This window comes from Haliaeetus leucocephalus, unplaced genomic scaffold (assembly GCF_000737465.1).
Source record: "Haliaeetus leucocephalus isolate CR32 unplaced genomic scaffold, Haliaeetus_leucocephalus-4.0 Scaffold339, whole genome shotgun sequence".
In the NCBI taxonomy this organism is placed as follows: domain Eukaryota; kingdom Metazoa; phylum Chordata; class Aves; order Accipitriformes; family Accipitridae; genus Haliaeetus; species Haliaeetus leucocephalus.
The window spans coordinates 23,272,433-23,286,749 of record NW_010972775.1 but is presented as its reverse complement, the minus strand read 5'-3'; the positions used below and the strand labels follow the sequence as shown (position 1 = coordinate 23,286,749).

Here is a 14,317-nt window from a genome sequence, read left to right as displayed (position 1 = left end):
TTTTTTTTGTTTTTTTTTTTTGCCCCCCCCCCCCCCCCCAGATCCTGAATGCAGATTTCACTTTGGGATTAGTCAAAGCCTAGCTAAGGCTGTAAATTGGTCTCTGGGATGGGGAGTCCAACGCATCTGGCCATAATGCTGCATGCATGCTCCATTGTGGTCTTGTCGCTGTGGGTTCTGAGGTGCTTTAACACCACCGGTTTGGTGTGCTCTGTCAGCTCAGGATGGACCTCTCACAGGGACCTAGACACCTGTTTGTCTTCATTTGGGGGTGGCAAAAAAACCCAAACCAAATGTCTGTTTAGACAGTTCCTAATGAATGTCATTAAAATCTAATTAAGCAGATCTAAATTATGACCATTACTAATTTGGCTGCTTAAGTGGTTGTTGCACCTGAGTCTTCTTGCATTTTAGTCAGTGGGAGTAGAATTAATTTCATGTGTAACTTTGACACAGGTAGTGATGACTCAATTGTAAATGTCTACAATTTTGCATTACAGAGAACATCCCAATAGTAACTTCAGGATTAGGGTTCCCCATACTGTCAGCTTTAGTCATCTTGGTAGTTCAGACTGATTGCAGTGGGATGAGTTGTTCTCTCTGGCTGAGTAAATGGTAAATGTTAACCTGTGCTTGAAATCAAAGTTGGCTTAATCCTCTCAACAACACCTAATAATGTTGCATCCAAGGGAGACCCACACAGTAGAAATGACTTCGTCTTAAGCCTCTGTGTAACTCTAAAGCTTGAAAGCATATTACCAGGTCTGTCTTTACTTTCTGGTTGAAACCAGTTGGGGAAAGGGAGTGGCTTTGCTTTTTGCTGTCATCACTAGGTTGTTTCCAGCATAGCAAAACAGATGATAACCTAATTCTCTAAAACTTCTGTTTCAAGTTGATTGGAAAAATTAATTCCTCGATGGTGGATTTTTAGAGTTGTAAAGGGGAGGAAGTAAAACCTGTCATTAGAATACCAGTCTTGCATTGTAAAAGTTACTTATAACAGGGTCCCATATGCTTGTTGCACTGATCTTGCTCCTAGTCTCTAGCCATTATCAGCATCCAATGCATCCTTCTAAATTAGACCTGTGCTTCTTTCAACAAAGTCTCCCTATTTTTCTTCCCTATTTGGAGGCCGAGGGAGAGGAAATACTTTGACTTATCCTAGCAGTGATGCAGGGTTGTGATACTGATGTATTATTGACCAAACTACTGCTTCTCACATCCTGCTTACCGTTAAAGGCAAGATGGCTTCTGAAAAATCTCAAACAACAGTTCCAAAATAAAACTTCTGGATTGTTCTCTTGTTGTAAATCTAAGGTCATTGTAGATACATAAAGTACTGATGGTGGGGAGGGGGAGAAACTGATCACGCAACTATTCTAAAAGGGTAACACTGTCAACCTATTTGGGCCTCAAAATTTACCTTTTGTAGCATTCTTGGAGGATCAGATAAAGGGAAAGGTAACTTATATTTTGAAACTTATTCTTCAGTTAGCCAAACAATAATGGAAAGGAAATAACAATCTAAGCACAGCTTATCCTCCACGAATGTTCAGTTCAGTAAGACTATAATATGCTGCTAAAAAAGGTAAATTTTTGAATCTTAAATAGATTCTCTTTAAGGCTAAACACTAGGTCTGACATTCTTTCCTTAACTCAACCCCCATTGTGCCTAGATTTTTCAGACGAGATGGAGCGCATACTGTTTGCTGTTTGGAGACCCCTACAATATCGACGCGGTGAGTTAAGGATGGATTGTCAAACCAGGATTTTCATCCTGAAATCCAAATCTCCGTGCTTTCATAGATTTCTCTTTCAGAGACTCTTAAAGTCCTCAGCTGTAATAATGTAAGCTTTGGTAGCAGTTCAGTTAATAATTATAAGTACTGCAGTATATCGTTTTGGTTTTTTTTAAAGCCAGTATGGACCACCTGTTTTTAGTTTCTCTGAAATGTATACCTTTTCAGTTGGGTTAGGGTACAGTATGAGTAGTCAAATGCATTCAGTGTGTCCGCTGTTTAAAAAGAAGTGGAGGACAACTGACTTCAGATTTTTGAAACTGGATAGTTCTAGAGGGTTACAGATGGTCTGCATGTTTACTGCAGCCTGGAGTTCTGCTTTTCTGGAAATCAATAACAAACAGCACTGTCTTCTGTAAGTCTTGGGAGCAAGGCTGCTATGATAGATAGTGTTAGAAATGTGAGGTTTGAACTTGGTCCTTAATGTGCTATATTTTTATTGTTGGCTTGAGTCTGTTCAGAATAACTGTTTCTGTAAACTGCAGCAACTGGTTCAAAAAGCTTTTGGGGCTATTTGTAAGCAATATTTGATGAAATAGAAATATGCATGAAATGCAGGTTGTATACATTTGTTTTTAAAATAATTATTTTAGCTAGAAGCTATCTTAGAAAAAAAATTTTTGTATGGGTATAGCAGTTGCCAAAAATGAAATGGAACACTACAGATACTGGCTTCTGCAGACTGTTTTATATGTCGCTCTGCTGAACTCCAACTTCTAAGAGTTTACACTACCTTTCATGGGCCTAATATGATTAACTTTCAAAAAATCAGTAAACCATCAGAGTTAACAGATGCTTGGAAAATAAGAAGGGCAACTGAGAGTGTTCTGGAGGGAAGATACGGCACTGAATAACAAATTTGAGAATAGCATCTGTTTTTAAATAATACTATATGCAAGCAGTCTCATCAGAGATGCTCTCAAAACACTATCTCAACTTGGGAGTTACTGTTTTTTCTTCTAATAGAAGTCTTGTTCTTCATCTGAACATATTACTCAGAAGCATATGCTCCTGCTGCTTGTCTCCTGTGGCATCCTCTGCTATCTTTGGCACAGCTAGTAGCTCTCACAAGCTACTTCCAAGTCCTCTAAATGTCAAGCAGCATATGAATATGTCTACATGCCAGTTGTCTAGGCCTGTAACAACATTGGAATGGCTACACCGGCCCAAGCTGGAGATTTTCCTAACCTGTTCGGCTCTCTAATGGTCACCAGTAACATATGCTTAGGGATAATCAACTGAGTCAAGCCTAGAATGATGCTCTTCCCCAAATACCCTTTTTGCTTCTAGCAGTCTGCAGTTAAGGGACTTTAGAGCTGGAGGCTGTATCCATGTGATGAGTTTAATAACCCTTTGTAGGACTCTCTTGTATTTATGTAATAACGTCTGAACCGTTTGGACTTCTGGCATCCCCGTCATCTTGTGGCAGTGTGTTCTCATTTTAATTCAGTACTGTCTGTGTTGAAGAGGAGAGGAAAAAGGATGACTCCTTCTGTCTTTTTAATGTCTGCTGCTTTGGGGTTTTTGGTCTTTTCCATCTATCTTGAGGAAAGATTGATTAGTTCTTCAAGCTGTACCTTTTATTGCTAGTGATACCTCTACCACATTTCCCCTCCTCTTCCTGTCCAGTTGTCAACTTGAGAAAGCCCTTGTCTGCCTGGTTACTCGTGGTATAGAAGTTGTTGTACACTACCAACTGTTCTTTTTACCTCTTCTAGTTCTATTGTGTGCCTTCTAAGGTTGGGTTGCCTGACCAGGCACAGGAGTCATATGTGTATATAATCCTGACTTTTCTTTCTCTCCTTTTGCTAATAATGTTTGATGATGTAATTGAATCTTCATAGGAATGCTTCTTCTCACAGCTAAGTTGGTAACCAAGCTGCATGAGCAATAGTGGCTAATTTCACGCTTTTTTCCAACATACTTACTTTTCACACATCAATCTTTTAATTTTTTATTATTATACAGCTTGTATTAGGAGAGACTTTGATTTCATATAGCTTAGTTACAACTGTTGTTCTATCAGTAAACTGGCACCTGATCTCCTTTTTCTGGCATTTACAAATGTATTGAACTCAAATGCCTGAGACCAAGTGGTAACTACCTTCATTCTCTGCTGCTCATATCTTAACCAGCTATAGTAGGGAGGTTCTGACAGACCTCTAAGTTCCTTTAAAAGGCACATGGATTTGGGGAAAGTAAAATACTTGTTATTGTCCACAACATTTTTATCTACCAGGTCATGGGCTAACTGTTGTGGAGTAAGTAAACCATCCAAAGTCTTGGTTTTTTCCTGATGTCATTTGTCTGTGTTAGAATTCTATTTTCTAAGCTATTTTTACTTTCTACTGACAGTTTTCTAGATATGTCCAGAAGACGCTCCAGTTTAGAGCTCTGAGCATTAACACCAACTCTTGTGCAAAGATTGCTGGCTGCTTGAGGTGGTATCCAAGGTTCTGTGACAGATACTTAAGATTATCTTTCTTCTGATGAATCTCTGTGGAAAGGTGAAGTGTAATCTTTCAGTATGTTGTCTTCTACGGCACCCTCTTTAGTCTTACCATTTGATTGTGTACATGCTCCTGTTTTGGATACTGAGATTGGAAGTTCAGTATTGGAAGTCCATGCTCTTGTGGCATGGACTGCTTATTTTCCTTCCAAGTCTGTCACTTTTGATATATAGCATTTCATTGTTGTGAGCTGTTCCGTAAGCTGTAATACTGTTCGTTTTCTACTGATTATCTTGTTTCTACACAATTTCAGATGGTTATGTCAGTAGTTCATTTATTTTTGGCTTTCTAATTCAGTCTCACATTTTGATCCCCAATAGTTGAATATTCTTGTTATAGCTCTGTGTTCCTGTTCTGCTAAAATAGAACCCTGCAACAAGGGCTGGGTTAGCTTCTTACCAGAACTGGTTGCTGGCCCTGCTGCTTTGAGGAGGTAATGTCTGACTACAGTGGGATACATCCTTTAAGTTTGAACTGCAAGGTCTTCAGCACCTTGCACTTCTGTTCACTCTTTTAATTAAAACTCTTTCCACAGAAGCTTCCTTGAAACCTCCATGCTGCTTTTTAGTTTTGTTGTCAGTTTTCAGTGAAAAATGCTAGTCAATAGAGAAATACGTGAATGAAGAATAGCAGCTGAGCTGTACTTGCTATATAAAGAGAAGTCAATTTAAGTTTTTGTACTGCTTCTATACAGCGGTATAGGGCTTGCAGTTCATAATGTAGTTGTGAAGTGGCACAAATGGACATGTTTTAACCTATCCTAGATATGTTTCGCCTTTTTGTGTCACTTCAGGACTTGTGTTCCATTTGTCCTTGCAGGAAGACATTATCTGCCATCATGAGGAACACACATGGTGTTCTTCAGCTGTATGTCTCAAAATGAGTCTGCTTGGTCTGATTAATGGAATCTAGTTATCTAAGAAGTGCTGCTCATCTTGGGCTACAACTTCTGTCAGTAGGGCTGTCCATAACCTGTGTGATACAGATGCTGCGTCTTTCTTCTGGATATCAAGTGCACTGCATGCTTCAGTTACTGTACACAACAGCAGCACTTCACCTTGCACAGCTGTCTTCACCTCATGAAGAGTGTTACTTTAGACTGTCTGCTGTAGAGGCTATCAAAAGTCTGCCAAATGCTAATGTTTTGTCTCTAACCTTAGCTCTTTCTGTTTGTTCTCTAACTCAGATTTGTCTTTTAGACTTTGCAAACAGATGGCTGCTTTGACTTGAAGCAGAGGCATATGACTTGAAATATAAGGAATGAGGTGGGAGAGCACAAGCAACTGCCTACAATGGTTCATGCTAGACTTTGTGCGTCAGTAACATAGACGTGGTTTACTGTCCTAGTTGTGGTAGTTTAAGTACTTTATATTCCCTGTCCTGATTTTTTAAGACTCTGGTCCTAGACTAATGCTTAACATTATTTTTATTTTGTGACTTTAATTCTGGAAAGGACTCCCTGTTCCTCTGTGTTGACTCTAGGTTTGGAAGAAAAGACTTTCTCTTCAATACAGAAGTCCATTTTCAGTGACTCAGCTTGGCAATTGTTCCTTCTTCCTGGAGAGAGATGGTCTTTATTCTGCCCACAGTTTAAGCCTAATGGTTGTTTGACTTGAAGCTTGAAAAAAGCCTTACTCTTCTTATCTTCAGACCTTCCTAGAAACCCTACTTCCTGATTCAGATAAACCCAGTTCAAAGCCTGAATACAAGAGTCACTTGAGATAGTGGTGAATTTCCAAGGAAATAATCTTGTACTGGTAAAGAGTTTTATCCACAAAATCTGCCATTTTTTGGAGAGGTTTAACTGGACTCCTATTAATAGTGAGCAAATTGAAACATGACTAGTAGTATTCTTAACCATTTTCAGAAAATTTTAATTAGTAAATATACAAAGTTCAGATAATAACAAAAATACCTGTTAGGACAGTTTAATTTTGTCATTGTTACTCTTGACCTATCTGAATATTTATGTATCGTGTGCATTGTATTTCAGGTTTCTTTTAAAATTTTTGGAAGTACAGCTCTTCATTTGGAATAAAAATAAAGGCTAAGGATAGAGACGTTAGAGAAGTGTGAAGTGTGTAAATTAGAAACAGTAAGTGTTGAGAGAAGCATTTGGAAGAAGATAAATATTAGGGACAATGCTATTTAGTACTGTTCCAAATATTTCTAATAAGTGGCAAGTATAATCGTGATCTCCCCTAAAAGTTGATGATGGAATTGTAGGCAGTCCATGCAGCTTCATGCATATAATTCTGATAGTGCTATGTAAAATTCCCTCTACTGCTGTAGTGGTAAACCTGTGTGAGTTTTTTCAATACTTTACTGGAAGTTGACTGAGATTTATCTCATAATTCCCAGCACTTCTGTTTCCTTGTCCCATATTCTGTCTCAAAGTGATCCCTGAAATACAGAAATAAACGACTTAAAACCTAGTGTAGTTTTCCAAGAGCTCTTGGAAAGTATGAAACGTGTAGATGTTACTTGCGTAAGTGTCAGTCAGTACTGTTTTTAAATACTTGTGTTCTTGGCATGCCTTCTGGGGTTTTGTAGGTTTAAATTTATGGACCCCCCCCCCCCCCCCCAAATGGTGAATTCTAACCAGTTACATGAAAAATCTTGTAGTGTCGTAACTGTGATGCTAAGTCATATCTGACATTTCTTTCATGTGCTTTTATCTAAATACTCCATAGGCTACTGAGTATTCATTCATTGTTCTGAACTTGGTGGACAATTTTGCTGGCTTTCTACTTTCGATTCTTTAAGTACCACTGTCTTTATATTTGCAATAATTTATGTTCTTCTTGCAGGAAAACAAAAAAGAACAAACAGAAAAGTAAGTATGCCTTTATTTTGTATATAAGTGGATATCCTTAGTGAAGGATTCTTAGCTGGAATAAGACCTTAAATCTGCCTCAGTTAAGTTTACCTACTATCACCTTGTGTTGTTCATCTTGGACTTCAGATGCCTCTTCCTCTTGGTCAGGAGGAATGCATACTTTTCTGGTTTGTACGTGAACGACTTGTTTAAGTCTGTCAAGATTTTGTCCTCTTGCAAATTAAAAGCGAAGTGTATCTCTGTGGATCTGTTGAAATAATTTCATAAGTGAAACTTATGTTTCCTTATTGAGATGGGGATGTGGCATATCTGCAAAGCTGAGCTGCTGGTTCCAAAAATTCTTCTGAAGAACATTACAGATACTGACATATTGGTTTGGTTTTAGTGCAGAAACCTCCATCTTCAGATAAGTGTAAATACAGCAGTTTAAACTGTCACAAATATGTGGGACTTCCAGAATACAAGTAATATTTAAAACAAAAACACAAGTGAAAAGGTGGCCTGAGAGAAGTCTGAGTCTTACTTTTAAATCTTTCTTTTAAATCTTTCTTGACTGGTATTTCTTACTGACTTACTAGACTTCTTAAGCAGCATAATGTCTGTCTTCTGTACAGCTCCAGGAATTGGAGAAGGGAGCAGTACCAGTGAGACTCCTCAGCCTCCTAGGAAGAAGAGGGCTCGAGTAGATCCAACGGTTGAAAGTGTATGTATTTCTGATTCCCTCACAGGATTTTTGATAGAAAACAGGAAGGTTGCTTTGCTCAGAAATACAGGCAGCAATATTTTTTTCCTGCAGTATAGTAGTGTGAAATGCTACAACTTGCAAAACTACGGTTCCCAAGTGGCCTTGAAAAATCTAAGCTATTTCCTTATTCCTTGTGGAGCCTACAGAAATTACTGTAGTAATTCTTCAGTCCAGTGGTGTATGTCAGTTGTGAAAAGAAGGAATATGGGTGACTCTTAGCTTGGACAGTTATCTGAAAGTAATTAGTCTGGCTTCACTTTTTTCAGGAAGAAACATTTATGAACAGAGTTGAAGTAAAGGTGAAAATCCCAGAAGAGCTGAAACCATGGCTGGTAGATGACTGGGACTTGATCACCAGGCAAAAGCAGGTAATTGTCAAAGGAACAATCTGGCCATATATAGGTGAGGACACTAAAACTAGAATTTCATACCCTCTTCAAGTGCAGTGTAGTGAAATCTCTTGTGGAGTTTGACAGCAGCCTGACGGCTTACTTGACAGTTCTTATTCCAGTTGGATTTTAACCAAAGGTCACCTGTGAGTAGGACTGTGGCTCAGCAGAGTTGCATGTAAATTTGTAGAATAGACTTGGTCTACTCAAGCGTAAGCTAGAAAGGCAAATAATTTTAAATACTTAAGCTTTAAGTGTGATGTTAACTCTATGCATTCTTGGCCTGCTGGTAGGTTTTGAACAGTTTACTTAGTTGGCAGAGAATTGGTCTGTAGGAACATCACATGTGATGCCTATTTTACCTCAGCTCCTTCCTGCCTTGTTTATGTGTTACTGCTAAGTTCAGCAAGTATCTTAAGTTGTTCTACAGCTCTGACAGAAAGCTGACACTTAGGATAGTGATTCTTAACTTCTGCCAGGCTGGATCCATATAAAGCTTCCTGATACAGTAAATTAAATGTTGCTTTCAATTTTAAAAGTATAAAACACTTTCATGAACTTAAAAAGTATTAATGAATCATTACTTTTTTCTGGTATGAAACCACTACTAAAATTGGCAAGAAACATAGAAAATACTGTTGAAAACTGGTTGTTATTGTTTGATAGGCTGCAATTGCATGCTCTAACTTACTGCTGCTCTGAGGTACTGCCTCTGTTCTTGCAATCCCAGACATGTAAAAATCTTGTTCAGGTCCTACGTGGTTAAGGCTGATTTTCTTGGTGAATACAAATCTTAGACTTGCATCAGCAGTAAAGGTGCTTAAGCACTGCTGTGTGTTACGCTGACTCCAGTTCTGGAGATTTAGGGTTTTTTTTCCCTTTGAATGTCTTCAGACTGTAGTGCTCTTGTGAAAGGAAATGGATAAGTGAACAGGGTCCCATGCCTCAAAAAACTTCCCAAGTATGTGAATTTGCTGTACTACTGAGCCTTGCTATATACAACTGAACTAGTGTCTGTGGGTACAGATGGTCTGTGTATGGTGTTAAAGATGGAAGTTAATCCTTTGTGAATCATGGCTGGGAATATTTTTCTTCAATTCTGTAAGCTCTAATGTAGCTCTAATATTCTTCAGACTGTGCAGGCAACAAAACTTTCTGGCAGGTGCTTGGCAGGCTTATTTGCTTTGCAGCAATAGTAGTGCCAGGTGCTGAACTGTGGATGCAAGAAGAGGCGCAGACAGAAGAATAGGCAAAAATGGTCACCATTGCTTTTGTAACTGCTGTGTGGCCTGGTGTAAGCAGGTCTGTAGGGGCATGTGTGTGCTTTGCTGCATGCCTTTTGACTCTTGGGGTGACTTCAGTAGTTCATCATCAGGTTGCTGTTGAGCAATGTGAGTGTTAAATGGAAACATGGATATAGTCACTGTTACAGGATTTTTTTTTTGTACGCACCATTAAAACAGTTGGGTGTTCTTTAATAACACTTCTGATCCTGTAAGTTTTATTCTAGAAATGTCCTTATGTATGTTGATTTAAATTTAGCATGCAGATATAAATGTCTGCATAAATTAGACAACTTGTATTTGCTCGGTTTCGCTTCTTGTGTAGCTCTTCTATCTTCCGGCCAAGAAGAACGTTGACTCCATTTTAGAGGATTATGCAAACTACAAAAAATCACGAGGAAATACTGATAACAAGTAAGTGGTGGCCATTTCAAACCTTCAATATTTCTCTTGCTGTTGTTCGACCTGTATTTCATGGAGAATTTAGTAAGGTTCTTAAACGTGTCCCAGCCCTATGTCCCGCTTCATGTTCCAAGACCAAGGTGATAGAGTTTAGAAACCGTTGAGGAGGTAATTCAAGAATGCAGTTCTGTTTTCTGGATATTATTTCTGCTTCCCCCATGTTCCTTAGGCCTTTTCCTAAAGGAAGCTGATGAAAGTCAAGTGAATAGTTCTCCACCCCTTCATTCTAGCTCAGGCTTCCTACTTTGGGTGAATAAAGTTATTGGCACTTGCTATGTACGAGCTGAACAAACTATCAAAAAAGCTACCTAGCAGATGAGCAAAGTGTTACTGTATGGGTGGACTCTCTCACAGAGGTAGAGGGGTGGGGGACAGAGAGGTAGATGATGGCTTGTTAAAAGAATCAGATGGGCAAAGCTAATTACTTTGAGGTGATAGCTTTGAAGATTCTTACTTGTAATTACACCAGCTGTCCAGCCCTGACAGCGAACAAGGTGTGTTTATTCTTGAATGAAGCTTCCCTGTTTTAAAGGGAGACAAACTAGAAATGTGAAGTTATTTTCTTCCATTCAAGAGGAAGCATATTATTGACTTGTCAGGGTGTTTTAACATTCTTTTACGTAATTGTCCTAATGTCTGTCCTAAATTTGTTTGCAGGGTGGAGCGAGGGTTGTACTTCTCAGATGTGCAGTGTCACTGCTAATTCCTATACAGTTATTCTTCAATTAGTTGTGAAGTTGGAGGCCTGCAGGAGTTTGAGAGGCCTAGTTAGAAAGGGTCAGTTGCCTGAAATATTTGGTGGCTGTCCCTTTCCATTAAGGAGGAGTTCAGGCTGATTATTTAAGTAGTATTGCACTTTTAAACTGGTGTGAGTTGGGATTAACTTTGGTTGAAAACAGAAGAGTGGGTAAGTGTTCTTAAAAATACTTACTGTTGCTTGAAAGGATTCTCTAAGAGTTAATTTCTTTGAATAGATGACTAAAAGCAAGGCTTTTCTTGGTTTGCCTACATTCTTACCGAGTTTGGAACAGTCCCTTTTTAAAGGAGGTCTTGAAATGCGTTGCTTCCTGTGCTGCACATTTTAAGGTCTCCAGACAAATTTCCTTGAAAAATCTGAAGGCTTGTGAAAGATCTTTATGATTTTGATGGACTGACTGAGCCAAGTCTCATCCTGTGTCCATCCAGTCACTAGAACAAGACTTGCAGCGTTTTCTCTGTTTACCAGGGAGTATGCAGTCAATGAAGTTGTGGCTGGAATTAAAGAATACTTCAACGTCATGCTGGGAACTCAACTGCTGTACAAGTTTGAGAGGCCCCAATATGCTGAAATTTTAGCAGATCACCCAGATGCTCCAATGTCTCAGGTCTATGGTGCTCCACACCTACTGAGGTTATTTGGTGAGTATGATCTCCAGAGATTGAAGAAGAGCAGTTAGAAGTATTTGAACGCTTCCTTTTCTTGTCTTGAGATTCAGTGGATGCGAAACTGCAGAAATTTGACAAGCAACTATGAAAAATGTGGTTTCATTCTTTCCTTACTCTGTGTACCTAAAATGTTCAGAGTCACTCAGGGATTTAGAATGGAAATGGATTTTCAGTAGTCTAGTTAATTTAGGTGAGCTTCTATATTTTGGAATAGACTCCTGGGCTGCTTTTATATGCTAACTGTAAGGTTCTAGACTGTACTTAAATACTTGTTAAAGCTGTTGTTTATAACTAACAAGTACTACTTCTTTTGAAACAGTACGAATTGGAGCTATGCTTGCTTACACTCCTCTTGATGAGAAGAGCCTGGCTTTGCTGTTAAACTATTTGCATGACTTCTTAAAGTGAGTACTTTTTAAGTCTTTCAGCAAGAAAGGAAAAGTTCAGTAAGCACAGGCTTTTGTAACGTGGCCTATTTTCAGTGAACAATTGTTATATAACACACAGAGATATAGATAGATATATAGATAAAATATCTATATCTTGAGCCTGTGTGTGGTATCTTCACCAAAGATTGTGGTGAAGCTTTCTCAAACTCTGCTGTACAGAACATGAGTAAGACTGGTTTTAATTTCTCTCCAGTTAATAGTGAGGTTATTGCTAGTTAGATGTGTGTTTATGTATCTGTTAGTCTGCACTTCTAAACTGTCTTGAGTCTACTACTGGTTTCAAAATAAATGTTGAAGCATTTATTTGTAGTTGCTATAAAAAGCAGATGACAATTACAGCAAACTAGTAAATTACACAACAGTTACTCAACAGCAATTGAGCAAATGTTAAAAACAGATGAACCTTACTAATGTTATTTATGGGACAGACTGTCATTGTAGCTTTAGTGCACTGCAGTACCCTGTGGTGCTGTAGACATGTTACATCCCTGAGTCCATTTGATGAGGGGTGATGGCATTTAATGCTTATCTTCTGCTATTGCGCTTAGTTGACCGTTGCTTGTTTTGCTCTAGCCATCATTCAAGTACCATATTTATGCAGACAGAACTTCGTAGTCTCCTACTCCTTGTCTCTACCCCTTTGAGTACCATCAGTAGCAAATGGATTCTTGGTGCAGCAGCTGACTGAACCTCAAATGTGAACTGTTTCATCCTGTTAATCTTAACCTCCCTGTGCTCACTTGGAGCCAGAGTTGCATGACAACTTGTCTGGAATTGATTTTTTTTTTTCTTTGGTGTGAGCTGTCAAATCTTTAATTGCTTTACACAGCTGACTTTTTAGTAGATACATGTTGGTTTTCTACTCTTGAAATCATGTTTTATGGTCTCGGCAAACACCTAGTAATTAGCTTATGTGATGCTAAACAATGGAGACTTTAGGCAAGAAGGTAATTTAATGTTTTTGTTATGTTTTATAGGTATTTAGCAAAGAATTCCTCTGCATTGTTTAGCGCCAGTGACTATGAAGTAGCCCCTCCTGAGTATCATCGGAAAGCAGTATAATACCATGCTGCTTGACAGTGAAGTGATAATTGGATCCTTGTAATACTGTCCACTTCTACATCTTGTTCTTCACCTTTCTATTGCACATGTCTCTATTGCACAAATTATGTAAACATAAAGTGAATAAAGTTGTGTGTTTAAAATGGAACTGGCATTTGTAAGTTCTGAAAATTTCTTGTCCTGAAATGGAAGCTTGGAGTTTAACGGGAACTCTTTGGTGTTCTTGCTACTGTTGTTTGCATCAATGGAATGTAAAAAATGCATTATGATATTTCATTGTACGAACTCTTCAGTGCTTGTAGGTCTGTTTTGACATTAAGATTAGCTTCACTAACCTGCTTTATTGTGTAGTAATGACAAATGCAGACTCTCAGACCCATGGGGCTTGTGATCATTTAGTGTTGGTGCTATTGATTAGTCTGACTTTCAAACCCATTTACTTTCTTGGTGTTGGAAGTAAAATGTTTGGTCCATAAATGTATGCTTTTATTTAGGTGGTTGAAGGACTGTGACTTTTTTATATTCTAACAATAGGAAAATGCTTTATCATATCGTAGTGTCTTGGAAATGTTGGTCTTTCAAAGAGCTGTTTTACAAATCTTCAAATAAACTTTTTTAATTTCAAATGTTGTTTCTAATATTTGTATTTGCATCAGTCACTACCTTTTGACAGTGTCCTGTCAAGTATGACATAAGTGTGTTAAGTGTAGTATAAAGTTCTGCAGTACTAACTTGGGAGATGCTGTGTTTCTTTTTAATCCTAAGGACTAGTAGTTAAAGCCCATGCATCCAGTTCCAGTGGGGAAAGTGGATTCTTTTCTCTGGGATCATTATATAGTCTGTAAGTAGTGATAATGCAGTTTTACTACATTTGTTGCAGAATTCTTAAAAGGCTTCTTAAAAGCCTGAACCCTGAGAGCACGCTTTGCCTGGCTTCTGTCAATCACTTTCCCATTCTAATTCAATTTTCCATGTATAGTAGTATCTTAAATGGTAAACTGGAGGGCAAGTGAAGTGTGCTGTGACTTGTACTGCTCAGGCTCCTGTTTTTAATGTCCTTCTGGAAGCTGTTACTCTTGCTCCTGATTCTTGACTAAGTACCATTGCGAAAAGAGCTGTGGCAAAAGCTGAAATAGGTAGTAAGAGAAATTTTAACTAATGCTGATAGGAGAGGGTCTGACACTTCAAGGTGCCTTGTGTATATTATTTTCATGGGCAGATTTGTGTTGTACTTGGCTTTGAACTCTCAGTATCGGGCGTGTAAAACTTTACTCTTGATGTTGCAAGTTCCCTGCAAGCTTACACACTTTTTCTGGGAAGGTCGCTAATGGAATTAGCTCTGAGCTGCACAATA

The 14,317-nt window shown here is 38.5% G+C and overlaps 1 protein-coding gene across 2 annotated transcripts in view; it reads left to right on the top strand.

The window, feature by feature from the left end:
- MORF4L1 (mortality factor 4 like 1) overlaps window positions 1–13,531 on the top strand; it is a 26,126-nt gene extending 12,595 nt beyond the window's left edge. Inside the window, exons 6-13 of one of the 2 annotated variants that reach the window (XM_010572142.1) lie at window positions 1,677–1,739; window positions 7,120–7,145; window positions 7,763–7,851; window positions 8,160–8,261; window positions 9,891–9,979; window positions 11,253–11,425; window positions 11,772–11,856; window positions 12,879–13,531. In XM_010572142.1, the coding sequence (XP_010570444.1) occupies window positions 1,677–1,739; window positions 7,120–7,145; window positions 7,763–7,851; window positions 8,160–8,261; window positions 9,891–9,979; window positions 11,253–11,425; window positions 11,772–11,856; window positions 12,879–12,963 (712 nt within the window). In that variant the 3' untranslated portion in view covers window positions 12,964–13,531. The remainder of the gene's footprint in view (window positions 1–1,676; window positions 1,740–7,119; window positions 7,146–7,762; window positions 7,852–8,159; window positions 8,262–9,890; window positions 9,980–11,252; window positions 11,426–11,771; window positions 11,857–12,878) is intronic. The other variant, XM_010572143.1, reaches the window with a different exon arrangement.
- The last annotated feature ends 786 nt before the right edge of the window (window positions 13,532–14,317 follow it).